Source organism: Prionailurus viverrinus, chromosome X (genome assembly GCF_022837055.1).
Source record: "Prionailurus viverrinus isolate Anna chromosome X, UM_Priviv_1.0, whole genome shotgun sequence".
Lineage (NCBI taxonomy): Eukaryota > Metazoa > Chordata > Mammalia > Carnivora > Felidae > Prionailurus > Prionailurus viverrinus.
Window position 1 is genome coordinate 115,770,634 of NC_062579.1, and position 24,192 is coordinate 115,794,825.

General features: G+C 50.0%; 1 protein-coding gene across 5 annotated transcripts in view; it reads right to left on the reverse strand.

Annotated features, from left to right (window-relative positions):
* IDS (iduronate 2-sulfatase) overlaps positions 1-17,370 on the reverse strand; it is a 54,082-nt gene extending 36,712 nt beyond the window's left edge. For 4 of the 5 annotated variants that reach the window (XM_047843417.1, XM_047843419.1, XM_047843418.1 and 1 more), the window contains exons 1-8: positions 17,140-17,370; positions 16,531-16,667; positions 15,693-15,870; positions 12,617-12,705; positions 9,584-9,784; positions 7,964-8,134; positions 4,333-4,459; positions 2,272-2,445 (exon numbers count right to left, since the gene is read on the reverse strand). In XM_047843417.1, the coding sequence (XP_047699373.1) occupies positions 2,272-2,445; positions 4,333-4,459; positions 7,964-8,134; positions 9,584-9,784; positions 12,617-12,705; positions 15,693-15,870; positions 16,531-16,667; positions 17,140-17,236 (1,174 nt within the window). In that variant the 5' untranslated portion in view covers positions 17,237-17,370. The remainder of the gene's footprint in view (positions 1-2,271; positions 2,446-4,332; positions 4,460-7,963; positions 8,135-9,583; positions 9,785-12,616; positions 12,706-15,692; positions 15,871-16,530; positions 16,668-17,139) is intronic. The other variant, XM_047843416.1, reaches the window with a different exon arrangement.
* Positions 17,371-24,192: the final 6,822 nt, after the last annotated feature.

Sequence of the window (24,192 nt, forward strand, 5' to 3'; positions counted from 1 at the left end):
CTGCACCATTTTACATCCCCACCAGCAGTGTGAGGGTTCCAGTTTCTCCACACCATCCCAGTGCTGGAGTTTTCTGTTGATTTTGATAATGGATAGGAAATGGCATCTCATTGTGGTGGATCCACCTTTAAAGTCTCAATCCTGTACTTTCTGTTGATTCCTATTAAAACCGGTCTGGGCTTTGGACCATCATTCTGGCCTTTCTGGATCTTTAAGAATTCGTTTTATACTGCCCAATTTTATTTCAACATATTTAATTTGTAAGTTAAATAAAAAGAAAAGAAGCTTAAAGAAAGATACTTTTACAAAATGGCAAGACTGGCCGACATGGCCACCTTAATCAGGACCAAATCTGGCATCACTAACATTGGCACATGCCACCACCGAGTGCCCCCACTGTGACACCAAGGAAGCACACAACCTCATGTCCAGTGTGTGTGTCAAAAATGTTTACCCTGAATCTAGTCATGAGTAAGCAATGACACAAATCCAGACTGTGGGCTGCTGCCCAAGACAGGTACCCCAGATGCCTGTAAAAAGGTGAGGTCAGGGAGAAATGGGGGCCCAGATCCCATCAGGACTTGTCAGCTGCTATAAGGACTTCCACTCAGTGAGGTATGTGGGAGGCTCCAGAGCAGAGCTGTGACACCACCTGACTCGGGTTTTAACAGGATCACTTCAGCCACTGCGAGGAGGAGGAACTCCAGGGGACCACGAGCACAACCAGGGAGACTTCAGCAAGCCACTGCAGGAATCCAGCAGGAGATGGTGGCGGTGTGGCCCAGGGTGGCAGCATGACTCAGTGAGAAGCAGTACAGACAGACTGAATGGATAGCAACAGGCTTGCTGACAAGGACTATGTATTACATATGGAGGACAGAAGAGAGGCAGGGGTCAGGAGGACTCCACGATTTTTTGGCCTGAGTCAGCACAGCCATTCCCTGAGAGGGAAAAGAGGGCCAAGAGGGTCTTACAGTGAAAGGCCAGAAGCCCAGCTTGGGCACGTCAGGCTGGCCAAGTGGGACAAGCTGTTGGAAACCCAAGTCCCAAAGTTCAGGGAAGAGACAGAGGCTGGAGATAAAATTGGGGCATAAACTGGGAACAGTGCAGTTATGTGAATTTACAACTTGCTGAACACCTCCCCAAAAAAGTTTCAAAAAAAACACACAAAACATTCTCAACCAGCCAGATTTCTCCAAGGAAACAAAGGGCTATAATCATGCCTTGAAAAGGTTTAACCTTATCAATGACTTGAAAGAAGGCAAAGCATGCAGCACACGAAAATCACGTGTAGAGAAAATAAAATTGGGCTGTTTAAAGCAAACTGAGAAAGATCCAGAAAGGCCAGGATGATAGGCCAGAACCAAGGAAAAAAATTTTTAATAGAAATCAATATAAAGGGCAAGATTTAGATGTTAAATGGATTTAGATAGATTAAATAAAGAAAGAAGTCCAGAAAGGGAACAACCTGGCTTCTGAGAGTTCATGGAAAACATACCCCTAAAAAAGCAAATGTCATCTGAAGTACATGACTCGTCTCTGCACTGAGCAGATCAACTTAGGAAGTAATTCACAAAGAACCTGCACAGATTGCCCCATGCTGTAGCAAGGGGTATCTTGTTCAAGGGACATTTCTGGAAATCTTTTTCTTAAACTGGAGTTTCTGGAAGACAGAAGCCACAATAACTGTGGGCCTGAAAGAACGGCTGCAGGCCTGGGGATCCCAGCCTAGAGAAGAGAGGTATTGGTGTCATTTTCAAGGCTGGGATGGACTGGCACGTGGAAGTCAAAGTAAACTTGCTCATTGTTGCGGAGTGCAGAAGCAGGTCACCTGGCCTACTTGATAGATCCAGCGGCTCACTAGACCGGTAAGCTGCCAAAACGGCAAATGTCTTCCTCACAAAGGGCCGAGTCCCCGTAGAAGTGTGCAGGCAAGAGTTATGCTCATCTGTAGGGGGACAGCCCCAGCCCTGGTGGAGTCTGTCACCCCTGCGTGGAGCGCACTATTGTCACCACCACGATAGTCCTCCTCATCCTGGGGGTGCCACCTACTCCTTCCTCACTCCCCATCTTCCATGCTCCTCGTGGACGAGGGCCGTACTTGGTGGCTCTGGCCCTGCCACCCCTCCCTGACCCGGAGGTACTCAGGAATGCCAACACTGGGCAGGAAGACGGACCAGGTAAGCCCTGGGCTCTGAACTGGTAAGGTGATTTACATGTAAACTAAAGAAAGCTTACTATCAAGCAACATCACTCCGGTGTATTTTATACCTGGCTCCATCAATTCCAACACAGAATCGAAAGGGTCGATGTAAGGGAAAAGCTCCTCTCCTGCCTCTGGAAGCGGAGCCGTCTTCCCGGGAACATAGAACATCAGGGGCACGCGGGTAGCGACGTCAAAATTGCTGTATTTGGCCCATTCTCCATGTTCACCTAGAGCCCACCCTGGGTCATAAAAAGCACAGAACGACAGAAAACGAATAATGATATTATTCATTGCCCACTTTAGATACCGTTTCATTTCCTGTTGTAAAAACCAGAGGAAACAAACACTCATCAGAAGAAATTCCTCTATAATGACCACAAAAAGGGGACTTCCCCTAAATCTAAGTATTGCTTTATTTGAAGTTAGACCTTTGTCCTGAATGAGGAAACTCTAAAAGGAAAAAAAAATACTAAATTCTCAAATGAAACTATCTTCTTTTAGCAAACAACTAGCAATTGCACCCAGGCTGGGTGCTGAGGGACCCATGGCCCCGCACAGACGTGCCGCCCCTGCTGAGAGGGGCTCCCCTTGCCTGGACGGGGGCTCCAACAGCCAGCGCTGCCGCTGCCCAGCCCTGGGCTGGCCTCTCTTGATACAAGTCCCGCAGGCTCAGGTCTGCACCTGATGGCATGCCGCCGAACAATGAGCTGTGACACTGTGGCACTATCACTCACATTTTAAAAAGACAAGGATAGCTTATTCAATTTTTAAAATATACCACAGACCAAACAAATATAACTTGATTTGAGATCCTTAACCTTGATAAAAAAAAAAAAAAAAAAAAAAAAAAAACCACTTAACCCTGACTTAAAACATCCATCCCTTGCAAAAGACAGCTTGAATACCCTAGGCTGGAAATTTCTAATGTCTGCATCGGAGCACCCGTTTTGACATAAAAAAGATGAAAGAGATTGCACATTGAGTAGTTCGTGTTACAAAATAACCAAAGCCACATCAAGCTGCCATGTATGGATTGGAGAAGGCTTTTGTGGTTGGGAGGTGGGAAGTCTCAGGAGGGCCATCTGTCATCAGTGCAGCTGCCTCAGAGCAAAGAGAGCTTCCATGTGGGCCTGGCCTTCATGGGTGCACCAGACTGTGTGAGCACTGGAAGAGGAACTGGGCACGGGAAAGAGGGGCCAGAGGGGATGGCAAACCATCAGGAAACAGCGAAAACTTAGGATGCCTCCACAGAAGACAAAATGATGTGGGACTTTACAAGGCTTAAGGCAGGCCTGTGAGAAATCACATGGAGAACTGTCTGTGACATTAGGTGGAAAAAGCAAACTAGGGAACAAAACAGTTTATAAGCACAATCGATTCTGCCTTGTTCCATGACTATATCACACACACACACACACACACACACACACACACACACACTCCACCGCCACATGTATATGTACAACCAAAGGCTGCCAAACGGATCCCAGATCTGTCAGCACCAGTTAGCCTCGGGCATGTGGGAGCAGGGTGATGGGGACTGGGGGGTGTTGTTTAGCCTCTATTCTTGAGCTTGATAAAAATTTCAAATTAAGAAAAAAAGTTTTAAATAAACTGTTTCCATTTTTGGAAAAGTAGGAAACTGCCTTAATTAAAAGAGAGAAAGCACTGCGAGCGCCAGGCTCTTGGCAGAGAGAACATCGGGGCTGGGAGTAGAGGGGTGCAGTCAGGTCTGAGGGCCTTGTGGGGCCCTGCCAGGATTCTTCTGGATCCTCCTAAGAAAAACTGAAATCCTCCAACAGTCTAGATGAGCAGCATGGGTTAAAAGGGCTCCCGACACAAATGGAGGGTTCCTGCTGAGTTCATCAATAAAAAAAAAAAGGTTGCTATCAGGTCCCCTCCCAAGCATCCAAGATGCTCCTTGTACCCAAAAGAGGCCCCGCCCCCACGGAGAGAGGTCCCAGGACTAATAGGACAATCATAAAAGCACCCTGAGACCCCAGACTTGGGGCACTGCTGATTCTCAAAAGAGAACACGCCTATGTTTAAGGCGATCTAGAAAAGCACATTTCACAGAAAAGTTCCTATGTTTTGCGTGACTCACCAAGGTATTTGAAAATGCTTACCATGATCTGAGGCAAATGCAATGATTGTGCTATTGGTCAGCTGGAGATCATCCAAAGCACTCAAAAGGTAGCCAACCTGTGTATCCAAATACGAAACAGAGGCAAAGTAGCTCTGGCGAATTTTCCGCTGCACATTAAAAAAAAGAGAGTGAGTGCAATTGGAATTGCAGTGGCGCACAGAAGAGTGTCACCTGAGCATTCCGCCACTGACGCCCTTAACTCTCTCAGCCAAAACATAACGTGTGTTTCCCCACCATCCATAGCCCCTTGCCCACATGGTCCCGGCAAAATCTGGGTCCACAGCAGATCCAAAAGGAAGATTATTTTCTAAGTGAATCAGATTTCACTTTAGGGCACAGATCACAGCAGATGGATGTGCCACTTACTATCCCCTTCTGTCTCCTTCACATAATCTTACGGGTCCCAGGAAATGGCCCCGTACACTGAAACTCATCCCCCAGGCACTCCAAACTCCCACTGAGGGTGGCACCAAAGACCCCACCAAAGCTCTATTCACTCCCAAAGGACCAGAAACTGGGGGGCTTAGAACAATAGAAATGTTCTGTCTCCCAGTTCCGGTGGCCAGAGTCCGAGATCCAGGTGTCGGCAGAGCCAGGTTCTCTCTGCCAGCTCTGAGGGAGGGGGCTGCTCTTCCAGTTTATGCGGGTGCCCGGCATCCTTGGTGCCCATGGGCTTGTGGCCACATCACCCCAATCTCTGCCTCCCTCCTCACATGGCCTTCTTCCTGTGTACAAGAACACAGGTCATACGATTCCAGTATGACCTCATCTTTTTTTTTAAAAAATGTTTATTTTTGAGAGAGAGAGAAGAGAGAGAAAATGCACACAAGCGGGGGAAGTGCAGAGAGACAGAGAGAGGGAGAGGGAGAGGGAGAGAGAGAATCCCAAGCAGGCTCTGTGCTGTATCGTAGAGCCTGACATGGGGCTTGAACTCACGAAACCACAAAATCATCACCTGGGCCAAAATCAGATGCTTAACCAACTAAGCCACCCAGGTGCCCCTCCAGTATGACCTCATTTTAACTAATGACATCTGCAATGACCCTGATTCCAAACAAGGTTCCATTCTGAGGAAGGAGGAGCTCATGGCGATGGGACGAGGGGGTGGGGTGGGGGTGGTCCCTGCTGTTCTTCTTCCGAGATGAGGGAGATGGCCACAGCCCAGCACACGAGCATGCACGATTCTGGCGACCGTTAAGGGGCATTACCAACAGCGCTGTTTACCAAATATTTGCCGGGTGCCACCCGATCCTCGGAGCCACCCTTTACGGTGAGCATTAACATTCCCATATGACACGGGAAGATTCCAGGGCTCGGAGAGGTGGATTAACTTGCCTGGAGACACACAGCTGGCCAGGGGGACATGGCCCAGGTCAGTACCCACACACATCCTGGGTGTCCCCTCCCCGGGGCTGTCCACCAGCCTCCATTTCTGAAATCCCAAGTGGCATCATCTGCCGAGAGATGGGGCAGAGGGGTAGAAGGGGCAGGAGGAGAGTGGCACGGGTTCTGAGCGGCCGCACAGGTCAAAGGAGTGCTGAGCAGAGAGCCCCCATGGATGGGCTGCTGGGGCTGGAGGCTGGGCCCATGAGCGTGTCTCCACCTCATGGCGGCCCGGGTTCACTCCAGCAGCCTCAGGACTTGGGTTTCAGAGCAGAGTGGGTGGTGGGACCATTGTGTGATCGGAGCACTGCAGGCGAGGCAAGGATCGGAGCACAAGTGTACTGAGGAGCTGGCAAGAACAGTAAGCGACCTGCCCAGGAGGAGACTCCAGAGGGGACAGGACCCAGGGGGAGAGGAGAGGGCCACACTCACAATCCCCATGAGGCATGTGGAGAACGGAGACATGGAGCAAGGGAGCTGTGAGAAGAAGAGACTGCGGTCAGTCGGGGTGATGACCGAGCAGGAGTGGACCCGGGAGGTGGCAAACCCCGAGTGTGGCCCCTGAGGTCACTGGCTCATGTGGAGCTGAGGAAGAGGGCCAGAGGCTAGAGAGGGCAGAATTGAGACATTCAAGAGTGGAGTGAGATGCGGCCTGGGCACAGACACCCAAAGCTGCAAGAGGACAGTGAGCAGGGCCCAAGTTCAAGGTGAGTATGCAAAGGCAGGAGCACACAAGCACACCAGGGAGGTCCTCTGGGCGGCTGCACCACCCGTGAGGAGGAGTGTGGGGAGGGGAGGAGAGCACCTGAAGGAGCCCTCACACGCAGCTCGCACTTAGACGCTTTCATATGTGCTCTGTGCTCCCTGCTGAAAACCTTTCTCCACCTCGTTTCCATTTTACAGAGAAGGAAGCTGAGGCTCAGAGACGTAAAACGACTTGCCATGGGTTGTGCAGCTGGTATGGGGCAGAATGGGAATTCGAACCCAGACCATTGAGAAGCCTGGACAACAGCAACAGCAGGTACCTCACTAGCTTCCCATGCAGACCAAGCGAGATAGCAACATAAAACACTGGGCACCCTTCCTGGAACACAGTCCCATTTCAAGAACATTTTAAGTGGCCGTCACTAACATCCAGGTGTGGCCTCAGAGCTGCAATTCGCGCAGCCTTGCTCTCAGAACCCCGGCATTGGGAAGTTAGGAATGGGGCCAAGTGGTGAATCTACTCCTCTCCAAACTCTCACCACTGCCCTCCGAACCTCAGGAGTCCAACAGATACGAGGGGCGCACATCCCTCACCCTTTTGTGGTGTTTGGAACTGTGCCCTGTAGCAGTATTTCCAAACCTCTGAGTGCATCAGAATCGCCAGGTGTGCTTTTGCAAATGCAAGTTCTCAGGACCCACTTCAAGCTCCCAACTCCCTAAGTCTGAGTGACGCCAGGACTCTGTGCTTATAAGAAGCCCCTGTGGGGATTCTGATGCAGGCGGTCCAGGAAGCAGCCTTTAAAAACACTGCCATCTACCTTCCATGGTAGATTGCCTATTGGTGTATTCACATAGTAACAGAAGGGCAGAGCTGCGTGTGGAATAGTCCAGAAAGAGCATTGGCCAGCACGGTTTCTGTACTCCAGGGGGAGGGTGACTGATGAGTCAGCATGAGGATTCTAACTCTGGCTGTTCCACCCCCACGCGATGGCAAAGAGACATCAGATGTCGCAGCGGGACAGCCACGTCAGTGCCCCAGCTCCCTCTGTGTCAAGGCCCTGCCCACCACACCACCGCCTGAGAGTGATGGGTACCTGTGCAGGCTTCCCCACAGAGAGGACCTGCCAGTGCCAGCAAAACAAACATTCTGGGCTACACAGGAGCTGCCCGCCGTCCCATAGCTGATGAGCTGTCACCTGGATTGAACAGCACCCCCATGAGTTAGTGATGGTCGTCCAGGCCTCCTCCCTACCCCGGTGCCTACGTCCTGTGAATCACCAAATCTCCAGATGCCTCCTTCTTTGGAAGTGGAGACACTGATTGGGAGACTACATCCACTCAGCACCCCCTACATCCGAAATTCCTCCAGACCACCCCACCCTCAGCACCTCACAAGACACCTAGCACAGAGAAGATTCTTAGGAAGACATGATGGGTAGAGTGGTGTCTATGGAGAAAAGTGGTGTCACCAATGACATCACACCAGAAGTGCCCAATAATTCCCTCAAATATGTCCTTGGTACCTGAAAATCCACAGGAATTGGGCCATAGGGCACACTGAGGTTCAAGGCTTGGACGTCCTCCCGCTGCCTGATGTCCATCCAAGGGTTGTAGGCCACAGGAGGGAGGCCAGCAGGCACCTGGGGATCGGGAGCCAGGGTGATGTTCTCCAAGGGATACAGCTTCTGAAATTCCTTGGGGGAAAAGCACACAAAGACACCAGGTTGTCATTCTTTTCTGGCAGAGGCACAAGGCTGGGACTCTACAGATATTTATACTGCCTTTTTAAGCCTGTGATGCACTTACATGGCAGCTCACTGACACTACAAAGTCAGACTTGAGGTCACACTCACAAGATGCCAATGGTAATGATATCGTCACTCGTTTTCTATGAACCAAGCAGCAACGGCTCTCTTTTCTCCTATATATCAATACCCTCCTATTCCCATCCCCACTTCCCACCTCCCCTCCAAGTGGAAAAGGTGTGGAAGGGTGTTTCCAGTTCCCAAAACCTCCCTCCGGTTTGGCAACACCCTGGGAGTTGCTCACAGAACGTGCTCAGGCACGCCCGTGGTTGTGCCTGATGACAGTGCAAGGGCAGCAGACACAATCAGCAAAGCCACGTGGGCAATGCCCAAGGGAGACCAGGCACAAGTTTCCAGAATCCTCTCCCAGTGAGGTCACACAGGATGTGCTTAATCCTCCCAGCAGAGAGCGGTGTGCCAACATGTGTGAAATGCTGCCGGCACGGAAGCTCGTTAAAGCCTCAGCACCCGGGCTGCTTCCTGGGGTCACTCCCCCGGGCACCCTCTGCCCTCACATACCCAAACTGCAGACTCCAGGCAGGAGAGCGGGAGTTTGCGTCAACAGTTTGGGCACAGAAAGCCACTCATCGCTCTGGGAGCGGTGCCAACTCCAGCTTCCCAGAGGCCAGCCAAAGCCCAGCCTCGCAAGCAGACCTTTCTAAGGAGAGCAGCCAGGCCTGCCAGGTTAACCCCGGCTGGGAGGGCCAGATCCCCTGCGCCAGTCAGAGCATCAAAGAACATGTCTTTTGCTCTCTACATCCATCACTAGTGAGGGGCATTCTTTACAAAGTCAAAAGAATGGGCTGCTTAGGCCTGGGGAAGACACGACAGGGAAAAACTGAAAAGGATTTTTAAACAGCAGAGACTACATGCTCTGAATGACGGACATGCAAGCAGTGCCCTGTGTTGAAGGGATCTGACCCACCAGGCTCAGGGGGAGTGCCAACTACTGAACACGGCTTCACGTTCCTTGGAACCGTGCCCCCAAGGACCATCCCTTACCGAGGGTCTTGGCAGCCGGCTCTGACTCCCTTATCTCTGGTGATCTTACCATCCAACCCAGCACATGCTCACGGAGTCCAAGAGAAAAAAACTAAAACCCTCCAGTGGGGGAGGCAGAAAACCAAGCATTTCCAACAAGATTCTTACATACCCCAAGTCTACTTCTTAGCCTTGACCTCTGCATCCCATCTCCACACCACTGAGTACAATAGTGCCATCAGGCACCCCAGCGACAGGGCTGGCAGGATGTGGCCGCCCTCACTACACTAATCTCTCCTTTGAGAAAGGACAGAGCTGTCACAGCTGTGCTGGATCAACCCTCAGCCAGATCTTCACCTTGGGGTATCTGAAGGGGATGTGCGGCTTATGATACCCAACAGCCAGGAAGAAAGGACTGGCTGATGTTTTCATCTTTTCCAACAACCGTATAGCTTGCTCGGTGCTCTGTTTGTCAGGCAAGGTGCCCTCCGGCACATCCGCCACATCCACAGGGCAAAGCAGGTTGGCATGGAGCTGTCCGTCCGGCCCCCTGCATGTCTTTGAAAACAAAACATGTAACGCTGTCAGCTCTTGAAATGCAAGAAACAGGAGTCATGAAGTCTGCACACACAGAGGATTTAACATTCATATCACTAGCCTGTAAATCTTCATCATTCAAAGTGGTCGGGCACACACGAACTAGAACTAAAACAGAGAAACGTTTCGTCTTTTCTGGCCTGGGCCAGAAATCCACCAGCACTTAGCTTCTTGCTGTTCATCTTCTGTCTCCAGGCCTTAATTAATTAAAGGAAGCCCATGTAAACGAATGACCAAAACAAATTTGTCTCCAGCTCAATAAAAAAAAAAAATAAGCGAATTAAAAAATGGACAAGGTACTTGAACAGAGATTTCTCCAGACAAGACAGATAAGTGGCCAAAAAGCACATGTAAAGATGCTTCATGTCATTAGTCGTCATGGAAACACAAGTGAAACCCAAAATGAGATACCACTTCCCACCCACTACAATGGCTAGAATTTTTAAAACTGGACAGACAATAATACTAGGATGGCTAGAATTTTTTAAACTGGACATTAACAAGTGCTGGCAAGGATGGGCAGAAACTAGAGCCCTCATACATGCTGCTGGGGATGTGAAATGCTACAGTCACTGTGGAAAACACTCAGGGGGTTCCTCAAACAGTGAAACATAGAGTTAGTGTGTAACCCAGCAATTCTACACCTAGGTGGATACCGGGAAAAAATTAAAACCTACGTCCACACAGATACTTGACCTGGCAGTTCCACCTAAGAGAAATGAAAAGTTAAGCCACACGAACACCTGTACGTGAATAGCAGTATTACTGATAGTAGCCAAAGAGTGGAAACCCAAGTGTCCATCAGCTGATGAACGGATAAATAAAACGTGTTATCTCCTCCGTACAATGGAATACCATTTGGCTATAAAAAGTAATGAAGCTATGGGGAGCTTAGATGGCTCAGTCAGTAGGCATGCAACTCTCGATCTCGAGTTTGTGGGTTCAAGCTCCATACTGGGTGGAGAGGACTTAAAAATAAAATCTTTAAAAAAAAAAAGGTAATGAAGTTCTGATACATGCTACAACATGGATGAGCCTCAGGAACACTATGAATGAAGCCAAACACAAAACGCCATATACTGTATGATTCCATTTACACAAAATGTCCAGAATAGGCAAATCCATAGAGAAAGAAAGTAGATCAGTTGTTGCCATAGGCTGAGGGTTCAGAGAAAATGGGGAATGAATGGTAACGGGTACCCACATACTTTCCGGAGTAATGGAAATGCTCTTAAATGGATTTGTTGATGGTTGCACAACCCTGAGCATACTAAAAATCACTGAATTGCACACACTAAAAGGGTGACTTTTATGGTGTATCGATTATATCTCAAAACATTTTTTTAACAACAAAAAAACCCCTGTCTTCAATTTCAAAGACAGACTAAGACTTATGAGTGACAAAGTCCCAGTCAACTGGATAAGGTCACAATCCATGGAATTTCCACATCTTCAACGATGCCATGCACAGAATGGAACCTATTGCTTCATTGCCCAAAGTGGTCATAGTGCCCACAAGGCCAAGGTCAGTTCTGACCATGATTTTGGCCTCACAAACACCCAGCTGCTGCTGCCCCATCCCAAAAAGCAGCATTCTTACACAGGCCAATCTTGGCCACATCGCCCCCAGGCAAGACAGCCCAGCACCTGCTCACCCTATAGCTACACATGAGCTGCAGCACTCACGGGGGTCTGGGACAGTCAGACCCACTGCTTTGAGGATGAATGTGGGGAGTGAGGACAGAAGCCAGCATTTATAAGTGAGGTCACCAAAAACTCTCAAAACGGCTTCAGGGGATGAAAGCATTGAGACATGTCTTCCCAGTGTCACTCTGGTAGTACTCAAGGCACAGGCCAAAGGCCAGAGCCCTGAGCTCTTGCTGTGTATTCTGAAATGGAAGGTTGTCAAAAATTTAGAATACTCCTCTCCCCTGACCAACCGCCTCCCCCAAATCCACATCCCCCTCCATATGAGGTCTTTAAAAACCTCAGAGGAGGGGCGCCTGGGTGGCACAGTCGGTTAAGCGTCCGACTTCAGCCAGGTCACGATCTCGCGGTCCGGGAGTTCGAGCCCCGCGTCAGGCTCTGGGCTGATGGCTCGGAGCCTGGAGCCTGTTTCCGATTCTGTGTCTCCCTCTCTCTCTGCCCCTCCCCCGTTCATGCTCTGTCTCTCGCTGTCCCAAAAATAAATAAATGTTGAAAAAAAATTTAAAAAAAAAAAAAAAACCTCAGAGGAGTTATGTCCTATCTCAGTTCTCCAGCTGCTTTTCTGAATGTTTTAAATGTGGTGTTTAGTTTCATTTCTACATTGAAGGTTCCTCTACACTAAGATTAAAGTTCTCTGCAGACTCCTTTTTTTTCTGTAAGGCTCTAAAATTTCAAAACCCCCGTCAAAGGTCTCAGCACCTGATCCTATCCGTTAGGCCTGAGACAGAGAGACAGACATATATATGTACATATGCCTTTCTCCCAACTTGGGCCAAGGCCCCTGGAGGACAAGCCACTCTTCTCCCTACCCAGAGTAAGCACCCGGCAGCCATTAAATGAGCCTTACACACTAGAGCATAAGGTTCTAGAACAAGCCATATCCATGTGCTTCTAAAACGAAGCCACCTCTCCCAGCGGATCTAATGCTAAAGATCCCGACATCTGTCTCTGCCACGTCATGATCACAGACTTCACTGTATAACCAACCTGAAAGAACATGTGACATATACAGCAGTTAACCTTAATTTGCTAAACAGGAAAAAAAAGCAGTTCCTCTACGGAATACCACCTCTTTCACATCCTTACCTTGGTGTTTTCATACTTTTCAGAGGAGGGATGATAAGGTGGAAATGACCAGCTATATGGAGAATCATCACTATAATTGGAAGATATTCCTTGAGAGGGGAAAAAAGAAAGTCATTAAGTAAAATCTGAAGGGTCCTCCAATGCCCTCCCCACTCCAAATTAAAACTTTGTGAACGAGGGAAGTATCATCTTCCTTCTTTGGACTTCAGTTTCCTCATCTATAAAATCAAGAGCTTAGGCAGATGATGAGAAGTCCCCATTAAAGCCAACTCACTAGGTTTCTGGGGCACTTGGGTGGCTGAGTCAGTCAAGCGTCCGACTTTGGCTCAAGTCATGATCTCGCAGTTCATGAGTTCGAGCCCTGCATCGGGCTCTCTGCTGTCAGTGCAGAGCCCACTTCAGACCCTCTGTCCCCCTCTCTCTGCCCCTCCCCCACTTGTGGTCTCTCAAAGATAAATAAACATTTAAAAAATGTACCTTAAAGCTAACTCGCTAGGTTTCTATTTGAGTAGTAAGCATCCGACCCCGTAGTCCCTTAAACCCTGGCTATTCATGCTAGGCCCTGAGGAAGGCCCCCTCAGGTCAGCCAGCCAGCTGCAGCAACAGAGACCCACAGAGCCCTCGCTGGAGCCTCTACCCTGTCCTACAATGGAGGAGCAGAGGCAGCAGCACCACCACGGGCCAGGTGGGGAAGGGGAGGCTCAGGGAAGGTCGGTGCCTTAGCTGATGCCAACCAGATATAGAGGAGTGAGCTGGGACTCAAACCCATGCCCTAGGACACCTGGTTCAGTGCTCATTCACGAAGCAGAAACCCACCCCTAAGCTCAGCAGCCTTCGTCTATTTGGGAAGACAAAATAACAGCAAAACCATGGAAGGACAGCCCCCTGTCTAGACAGTAGAAGTGCTGTGTAAGTAGGGAAGCCACAGACGCGATGGGTCGAGTGACAGCGGGCAGTGGGGCGTGTGTGGGACCCGACAGAAAGTGCTGCCCAGCGGGATGAGATAGGAGGGGACAGGGAGGGTAATGTAGGCAGAACCACAGGAGAAAGAGCATCCCCAGCACAGTGACCCAGGGCTCCAGCAGGGAGCACTGGGCAAGGCAGGACTGGAGGGAAAGGGGGCAGTGGGTGGAGGGCTCATCGACACAGAATGCACAGTGGAGGGAGCAGAGGAAGCCGCTGGACCCAGAGGAGGCTGAGTTCAAATGTCAGCACTGCTCCTTATCACCCATGCAACCTTGGGCAAGCCACTTGACTTCCATTAGCCTCAATTTCCTTCTCAGAAGATGATGACGATGATAAAAACCCACTGTGCTTGCTGTTGAGGAGAGGATTACAGGAGTGGCCAGCACAAGAACTGGCACGGGCCTGGCCATCAATCAACGGTGGCTGCTGTCTTCCCTGAACAGGTCTTTGCCTCATGGAACAAGGTCTTAAGAACAAAGACCCAGTTGAAAAATGGATTTCCACAAGGACCGCAGGCAAAGCTCTCGCTCTCTGGCTAACACGTGGTGCTTACAGACTGATTCCACAATCTAATTACCAGGAGGAATGAAGCCAAACAACGCCACTCGGGCCTTCTCTAGCCTCCCTTCCTGAAGCACAACCTCCCCTCTGCTCTAGTCCCTCTGTTCCCCAGGCTCGTCTCTCCCCTCCAGCTGTGCTCAGGCAAGGGGTAGTATGAGGTAAGCACCAAGCGCAGGAAGTCCCTGATGGTGGGCCTTTGGCTACACAACGTCATTCCTGACACACTTGCTTTCTAAAACCAGGCCCGACTCAGCCAAGCCACACGTTATCCTCAACCTGCACCGGCCAGCTGGGCTCCAGAAGGCTCTTGAGCCTGCCCGTGTAACCAGTGAGCAAAGGGAAAGCTCCTGAAAACATCAGTCGTAGTCCCTAGCAATAAGCACCACTGTCGTATAAAGGGGGCTTTCAACACCCTTTCATGCTCCTGAACTACCTGGATTGGGTCGCTACCCTGGGAGGTGATCAAGGCAGCTACAACTCATTTGCCAGGGAAGGAATCTGAGGCTCAAGGGGGAAGAACAATTTGCCCAAGGTTAACTGCACAGCTCAGAAGTGGCAGAGCTGAGACTGGAACGCGGGAGCCCGGATCCCTGGTGCTGCTGCCCATCAGTTCACCCTGCCGGCAGAGATGTTCAACCCAGGGTTCCGTGTGACACAGAAAACCTGAAATCAACCTGGATGAAAGCACAGCATATCTGCACGTGAGACTACCACGCTGTCGTTAACAGTGACTTTGCACGAAGGGCAGCTATGTGGGGAAGAGTTTATGTTTAAAACATTCACAACATAAAGCTGTCTGTACAGGAAAAATCTCAAATCAGAAAAATAATATGTCTGCAACAAGGGAACCTCAAAATATAGTCCTCCTCAGTGTGGTGCAATTACAAGTAATTCATATCCTTTACTTCCTGCTTTCCTTCCCCCCCACCCCCCCCCCCCCACTTTCCGTCAAATAATCATGTGTTAGCTTCAGTACGTTTAAAAACCGTTTTAAAGTTTGTGCTTCAGCATTCCCCTTTTGGCATTCAAGAGAGCCAGTTTATCAGGCAGTCTTGAAAGTTAGCACTGGTGGCCCCTGGCACTCTTTAGGCTAAGGGCACCAGCTTACATTCTCCCTTCTGACCTTACAGGCGGGGAGCAGCAGCCCCACCAAAGCGCAGCCTCTTCACTGGACAAATCAGCATAGCTGCCCTGGTCTCACTTTACTGACAGGGATCCTGGGGTTCAGAGGGTCAGGCACAGAGCCGGACTCACACCCAGCACTGGCACCTCCCCAGCCAGTGCCCTTCCTTCTGCGTGAGAAGTCGAAGGAACCAAACAGCATCATGACTCGTTTCTGAAAGAAGAAAGTCCCACTACCCTTTTTCATGTGTGGTGAGGACAGGAAGCTAAGGTGAGAAGTAGGAGTTTGTACAAAGACAGTGGTGACTAATGAGGGGTCCACCCAACCCATACAGCCCTCTGCAAAGATAGCCCCAGCCCCAGCAGGGGATTCTGGCCCTCAGGCACAGAACAGAACAGAACCCAGACTTTGGACGGCAGGCAGTACCAGGGTGAAAGACTTTTCCAACCGACATGGTCACGTAGCCATTCTCCTTGAAGTACTGGGGGATGGTAGAGAAGTTTCCAGCATGTATCCTCCAGTAGGAATTGAAGTCATACAGGCGGGTGGTGTCTGGTCTCCTCCCAGTGAGGAAGGATACACGGCTCGGAGCACACACTGCTTGCTGTAAGGGAGCAGAAGCAGAGGAAAATGTCCTCAGAGGAAAACAGTCTGGATGCTAAAAGGTAACCAGGCAACCTCAAGAGTCCTCAGTAAACAGCTTGGCAGCTGAGTCATGCAGATCTCAAAGCCAACCAGTGGGATCTGGGCCTCACCCAGATGCCAGGAATGTCTTCCCAGGAAGAGGCAGGGGAGGACTCAATCCCTCAAACCAGCAGATTATTGTGTCCTTTTGTGTGATGGAGTCTTACAGGTACACAGAGCAGGAAAGGGTCTGGAGGGCAGACCCATGAGGGGGCTCAGGGAGGAATGCCACCAAGGCAAGCTGCATGGTGCTTGCCCAAGTTTGGTCAGCAGACCAGAGAACGGCATTCTGCAATGCCCCTTCCTTCTCAGCACCAGACAATCCTCTTTGGGCAAGCAAGCTGGGCAGGACCATCCTGAGCATGTTAGGGGATGGTCACCCTCTGCCAAGCTTGAAGGCACAAACTTCTTTGCCAGTGCACAACCAGGTTTTCTCTTTTGCCATTTTCCAGACTATGCTTCGCTCTAAAAAACACATGCCTGGCACCATCAGTGTCACCTAAGCGTAGCTGAGAGGACCCCATCCCCCAACCCTCAGTGCACAAGGTACACATCCACACCTAGAGGTCCCTAGACGTACCTGGGCAAAGGCATTCTGGAAAAGGAGGCTGCGGGATGCCAGTTGGTCAATGTTTGGGGACCTTATGGCCTTGTCCCCATAACAGCCCAGGGAGGGGCGCAGGTCATCCACGATGATTAGAAGGACATTCAGAGGACCTGCATGGGAGAGAGAAGCTTCAGTGAGATCACCTGCACTGACAGTGAACCCCCATCCATGGGGGGTGCTAGGGTACTGAATGGTCCTAGGCTGGCCCCTGCACCCTGGACAGCCCAGCCAACCAAGACAGGGAGGGGGCGATGAGGGTTGTGTCTCAGGGAGGGTGGGAGTGGGTGCACAGAAGCAGCCCCAGTCCTGGGTGGCAAGATTAGGCTCTGGGCATGGCCTCAAGCCTGGACGAAGTCGGGAGAGAAAGGGAGGAAGGGAGGGAGGGAGGGAAGGATAGACGAAAGGAAAGAAGAATTTAGGGAGGGAGGGAAGGATGGATGGAGGGAGGGACAGAGAGAGGGAGGAAAGTAAGTTTGGATGTTAGAAAGAATAGCAGATGGGACGGATACAGGAAGTTAAGGACCGGTGTAGGCAGGAAAGGAGATATGGAACCCGAAATCTGAGCGAGAGCCAAGGCTGCACCTGTGGTCGAGTTGCTGGGCGCCGCAGACTCAAGGGAGGCGCAGACGGAGGCCAGGACCAGGCCAAGCCAAAGCAGACACTGGCCGGCCGGCGGCATTTCTGTCCCGGTGCGGCCACTCCGGGCCGATGGTGACAGGCTGCGGCGGATGGGCCCGCCGCTAGCCCAGCGTCACCTGAGCGATCTGCGCGAAGTGGCCGCGGCCGGCCCCACAGGCCCTGGAGCCGGCCCGGGTGCTAGTGCGCCTGCGCACCTCGTATCCCGCCCCGCCCCTCGGGGGCGGGGCTTAGTGCTGCGCGAGGCCCCTGCGCGTGATCCCGGCCATAGGGGGCGGGGCCGTGGTTCGAGCGCAGCGCCAGCACCGCCCAGCTGCCCCGCCCGCTTGGCAGACCAGCCAAGCCGCGGGTTACTCCCTTGTTGGGGAGCTATGCTGGAATCTTTCCAGGTGTGTCCAAAGTTTTGCGATGCAACCCCTGTCCTTAACCAGCAGTTTTCTGCCTCTTTGCCTTTGCTCCTGTTATGCCTTCCACCTGGAAGCCCTTCCCTTCCGTCATCACTCCATAAAAGTCACACTTCCTTGCAGACCAGCCCAATGACATTCTCCTTCAATGCAGCTCTTTGAGAAGCTGCCTTCCTCCATCTGAAAGGTCCCCCCGTTTATGCATTTGTTCGACAGATACTTACTAAGTATCGCAGATACGTATACCAAGCACTGTTGGCGGCTCGGGAGTTCAAAGTGCCTGCCCTGGTGGGGCTTGCAGACCTTAAATAACCAAATAAACAAAGAATGCCAGTGGGCACACACGGTCTGGACAAATATAAGGCCAGGTGGATTTGCATGTTATTGTTGATAGGGTGGTCAGGCAAAGCCTCATTAGTATTCACTGACAGCTGCGGTGGACACACCCTAAGGTGACCCCCACTAGGTCGTGCCCTTGTATAATCCCCTCCCTTTGGGCGTGGGTAGAACCTGTGCTTCTAACCAGTAGAATATGGTGAAGGTGAGATAGCATTTCACATGTGTGACTACATTAGGATGTATCTATGAGTCCATCTTGTTAGCACACACTTAGAGGCATTCTCCCACTGGTCGTGGAAAAGCCATATTGTAACTGTCCCTGGAGAGGGCCACGTGGCAGGGAACTCTGGATGGCTTTAGGACCTAAGGGTGGCCTCCAGCCAACAGCTAGTAAGAAGCTGAAAACTTGGCCCTAGAACCACAAAGAAATGGATTCGGCCAACAACCACATGAGCCTGATCAAGGACTCTGAATTCCAGAAGGGACTGCAGCCAGGGTATGTGATGGCTACCCAATTCTCTGCAGAAAGATGGCCTCTCTGTCCTCAATCTAGCTATGGACATAAGCAAAGAAAAGACCAATGGAGAAGGGGGTCCCTTCAATGTTCCAACAAAGCCCAAGAGGTCACAGACACGGCTGAGATTGAATTGCAGGGCAAATGGAGCGGTGTGAAGGATGAAATGCAGAAGTAGAGTGAGATGATGATGGACGAGAAGTGAGAGCAAAGCCAAAGACTGAATTTTTGGCCACAAAGCCCAATTTAAGGAACACAAAGCAGATATTTTTCCAAAGTACTTACACACCCCAGCAGACCAGAATATGAAATGCCCTCCTAAATATCAAGGACATTCACACGGTAGCTTCAGCTCACTGAGAAGTATTTAGGGGAGTATCCTGGTTTCACTAAAGACTAAAATATTCAGCTGAGAGCATCATAAAAACAGGCCTCCAATGTCTCAAGACAGGCGCCACTTTGTAGCTCAGTGCCTGCATGAGATTTAATAGAGGCATCCAAAGAAAACAGCCCCAATCTTTCTACATACAGTATATACATAAGCAAGTATTACGCTTCTGGAATATTTTTTTTTAATTTTTTAAGTTTATTTATTTCTGAGAGAGAGAGCACGAGTGAGGGAGGGCCTGAGAGAAAGTGGAAGAGAGAAAATCCCAAGCAGGCTCCATGCCATCAGCACAGAGCCCGATGCAGGGCTCGAACCCATGAACCCATGAAATCATGACCTGAGCTGAAATCAAGAGTCAGACGCTTAACCAACTAAGCCACCTGGGTGCCCTAAGTTTCTGGAATGTTAAAGAAAACATGATTGGTTCCACCTGCAGTTTAAGTTAATGAACCAGACACATACGTTTATCGTCTTTTATGGGTTGTGTTCATCCAAAAGCCAACTCTAAAACAGAGTGAAGTGCGCAGTGAGTGCCTTTGGGAGACATACCTGTGGAAAGGATGAGAAGGGAGCAAGAGTGGAAAGAGGCAGCAGCTGAGCTGTGATTCAGGCCCCAGCTAACCCCATGGGGGTTAGGCCAATATGGCCAGATATTTCTACATCACCTTGATAAGTCATTGAATGCAGATATACCCTGGGAGGGGTCCGAACTTGGGCAAGGTGGCCCTGTGCAGCTGAGGCAGGCCCTGAAGGGGTGGACAGCCCCAAAGGAGGTGCCCTCTCAGCAACTGGGGCAAGAAGGCCATCACTGAAAGGGAGTTTAGGTGACACATCCCTCTGTTCACCACACCTCTTCCTCCCTTTAAAATAATCATGAAGGAACAAAAACAATATAGCCTGACGGCAATAAAGAATGGAAAAGGATGCTCAAATTCATTACTTATTACAGAAATGTAAATCGAAACCGCAAAGAAGTAGCACTTCACACCCACTAAGATGACCATTATCAAAAACTTTTAAAATCACAAGCGTTGGTGAAGATGTGGAGAAAAATCGGAAAACCTGGACATCGTTGGTGGCAATGTAAAATGAGTCAGCTGCTGTGGAAATAGTTTTGCAGTTCTGTAAGAAGTTGAAAATAGAAGTATCATGTGACTCGGCAGTTCTACTCTTACATATATACCCAGAAGATTTGAACACTGGTGCTCCAACAAGTGTTTGTACATGCGTGTTCATCACAGCACTATTCACAATAGCCAAACTGGCTGAAATGTCCGTCGCCAGATAAAGGGATTGTGGTCTAGCCACACGATGGGCTATTATGCATCCATAAAGAAGAAAGGGAGTCCTGATGCGTGCTGCAGTATGGAGGACTCTTGAAAGCATCATGCCAATGGAAAGAAACCAGACACAAAAGGTCACATATGGTATAATTCCATTTAGAGAAAGTATTCGAATAGGTACATCTACAGAGAGAACACCAATTGATGGTTGCCAGGTGTTGGAGGAGGGGATGGAGAGCAAGTGCTGAACATGTACAGGGTCTCCTTTGAGAGTGCTGAAAATGTTCTGGAACTAGACAAAGGCGCTGATTGTACAACACTGTGAACACACTAAATGCCACTGAATAAGTCCTGGGGCCACAGAGCTGCGAGTCAACCTCATTCTTAAGCATAACCAGACAACAAAGAAAAGCTAAATATTTGAGGATGGTGTACAAGATGACAGAGAAGTATCATGAAAAAGAAATAGCAAAGCTGGCACTATAGGAAAGAGATGACTAAGGGACAGGGAAGAACAAGTTAAAAAGGAAAAACAAAAAGACCTTTTATTGGGGCACACGGCTTGCTCAGTTGGTGGAGCACGAGACTCTTGATCTCAGGATCATGAGTTTGAGCCCCATGCTGGGTGTATAAATTACCTAAAAAAAAAAAAGCCCAAAAACACAAAAACTTAGGGGCGCCTAGGTGGCTCAGTCGGTTAAGCGTCTGACTTTGGCTCAGGTCATGATCTCACGGTTCATGAGTTCGAGCCCCGCTCTGGGCTCTGTGCTGACAGCTCAGTGCCTGGAGCTTATTTCAGATTCTGTGTCTCCCTCTCTCTCTGCCCCTCCCCTGCTCGCTCGCTCGCTCACTCTCTCTCAAGAACTAAAAAACTTAAAAAAATACCTTTTATTAATATCCTCAGAGAGACTTGATATTGAATATATAGAACAAAAACAGATTGGTATAAAAACAGTACTATAAAACGTGAAGGATCACTTGAAATTAAAACTACAATTGCAAAATTAAAAATTCAGTAAAAGAACCAAGTTGAGAGGAACTTAAAATATATAGAACAGGGACACCTGGGTGGCTCAGTCAGTTAAGCTTCCGACTTCGGCTCAGGTCATGATCTTGCCGTCTGTGAGTTCGAGCCCCACGTCGAGCTCTGCGCTGACAGCTCAGAGCCTGGAGCCTGCTTCGGATTCTGTGTCCCCCTCTTTGTCTACCCCTCCCCTGCTTGTGCTTTCTCTCTCTCTCTCTCTCTCTCTCTCTCTCTCTCTCTCTCTCTGTCTCAAAAATCAATAAACATTAAAAAATAGAGAACAGAAGTACAGGAAAGGACGATACCAAGTGCTACCAAGAACATGGAGCACTTCAAACTCTCCTACTTGCTTGTAGCAGTGCTAATTGCTACAACTGCTTTGGAAAACCTGGTGGAAGTATTTCCTAAGGCTAAAGCTGAACGCGTGCCTGCCCTAGGAAGCAGCAATGCCATGCCGGTGCATATACTCAAAACGTGTGAGTGTACTCATGGCCACCAAAAGACACGTACAATTCCCGGTAGCATTATCTGTACCACAAGCTTAGTGGCTGTAAACAGCACCCATCTATTACCTTGTAGTTTCTATAGGTTAGAAGTCCAGGTGCAGCTTAGCTGGGCCTTTTGCTCAGAGTTTCACAGGGCTGCAGTCAACATGCTGGCTGGGGCTGTGTTCTCATCTGAGGCTCTGGCTTCCCTTCCCTTCTGGCTCTGGCTGTTGCCAGAATTAAGTTCCTTGTGGATGTAGGACTGAGGTCCTGTTTGCTAGCTGGCCATCAGCCCTGGGCCACTCTCAGCTCCTAGAGACTACTCACAGTTCCTTGCCAGATGACCCTCTCATAGGTGCTCTCACAACATGGTTGTCTACTTCTTTGAGGCCGGCAGGGAATTGCTCTAATTTCAGGGGAGGCCTGGCCCTCTTTTGAGAGGCTCATCTGATTAGGTCAGATCCACCCAGGATAATCTCCCTTCTGATTAACTCACAGCAACTGATTAGGGGTCTTAATCATATCTGCAAAATCCTTTCAGCTTTGCTATATTCTATTGTTTATAAGTAGTGAATTCTGCCCATACAAGGACCAAGGGAGGGGATTATACAAGGACAGGTACACTACAGAAGTAGGAAGCTATATAATAAGGGCTATATAGACCTGTGGCTACCACAGAGGAACCCTGTCTTTCTTGAGCCTTAAGTCCATATCAGAAATATTAATCTAGTCAATTCCACATTTTTCCAGTTACTTTGGGATTTTCTTACTAATTACCAAATATCATTATCAGGCAATTCAGGATTTTCTCCTTCTTATGCCTAGGCTACCACCTAAATCCTGTGAGGCAGAGTTTCATGACATTTGGAGAGACAGTGAGCAAGCACATTTGATCCTTGTCATTGGTCCATGCCAGCCTCCACTGCACTGTGATGTGCAATCCCACCCAGCCCTGAGATAGCACGCCTTCATGCCAGCTTTCAATGAGGCATCAGCCTAACCTGGCATGCAGTCCACACCACTTTCCACTGTGACATTCGTTGGAGGGTGCTTCTCTTTCTCTCTCTCTCTCTCTCTCTCTCTCTCTCTCTCTCTCTCTCGCAGACACACACACACACACAATTTCTGTGCCCTTCTTAGGGAACAGGTATATTCAGCTGCTTTTCCATGCCACTTTAGGGCCACAGGAAGGTCGGTGAGGGGGGGGGGGCGGGTGCTGCCTCAGGCACTAATGCAGCTAGGCCATGCTGATCCAGTGTGAGGGGAATTCTAAGACTCAGTGCACTTTCCATAGTCCAGCAAGAGAACACAAGTCCCTTGCCCTTGGACTTCTACTGCATTCCCACCGTTGACCCTAACTCAGGGCTGAGGGCAGCACACATCGGTAAGTTGGTAAATACTACATGATACCTCACCACAGCCCAAGGGTGAGGATTCAGGGGAGAGTTCAAGGCTTAGCTTTCATTCTGGAGCCAGGACCCTCAGGTGGGCCCTCTTTGAGGACAGGCCCCGCCCCTTCTACTTGCTGCTGTGTCCCCGGGACTAGCACTGCTCATTGGGTTTCAGAGGATGACTGGGATGAGAGCCATGATCAGAATTACCTGGATGAGAAAGCAGAGCGGCCCAGGCTGTACTCAGCCCACCGCGAAGAGGGGCTGTCTCAACCCCACACAGAGTGGCGGGCAGGGCCCTGGTCTCCGTGGGCAGGTGAAATGGTTCTGAGGAGCCTGATGTGGGCTTTGACTGCCACCAAATATGCTGGGCACCGAGGACCCCGTTCCTGGAAGTTGCTCTCGTGTGAGGCAGTTCTGGGGGTCTGCTCTCCAATGGCCTGGGCTGCCCTGAGGTCTGTGATGCAGTGGCAACATCCTGGCTCCTGGCTGGGGGCTCAAGGCGGTGAAAGTGAATTGGATCACAACCGGCATCTGATTCTGTTGAAGTAGAAGCCCCTTGGAGCATGCGGGGTAGAAGGGCTAGGCATCACGGCAGCCTTGACAGTTGCTGAGCTCCTACCCTGGGTCACGCTCTGTGCCAAGGACCATAAGGTGAGCGGATTCTCTCATATGGAAGGGGTTAGTCACAGTCCCATGTGCCTCTGGACATCTTGCAAGCAAGCTTTCCCTTCCCTCATCTTTGCTCGCCTCCTCTCCCCCTTCCCTCACCTGTTTCTTTTAAAGCCCAGACTTTTCCATCTTGTTATTCACTGATCCCGCCAGCTCAGCGGGGGTTGGGTGGACAGGCCGGGCTTGGAACAAGCAAACCTCCTGTTGTCAGAGCCAGGAAGCAGAGCATTTCTAAAATCTTCCACCAGGTGTCTCCCGAGCGCCAGTGTTTGCTAGCAACGCTTCCTAGGTGATTCATTTCCTCACAAGTATGCATTTTTCGTAGAGCATGAGCATAAAACAAAATAAGTAAAACAGAAATGCTGAATCAGACCTTTGTAAGCATTGCTTTGTCACTGATTTGAGGTATGACCGGTTCTTTTTCCGTTTGCGTTGCATTCATCGGGATGAGTTTACATCTGGTCACTCCCCTTCCTCCCTTTTCCCCGTTCCTCTTGGA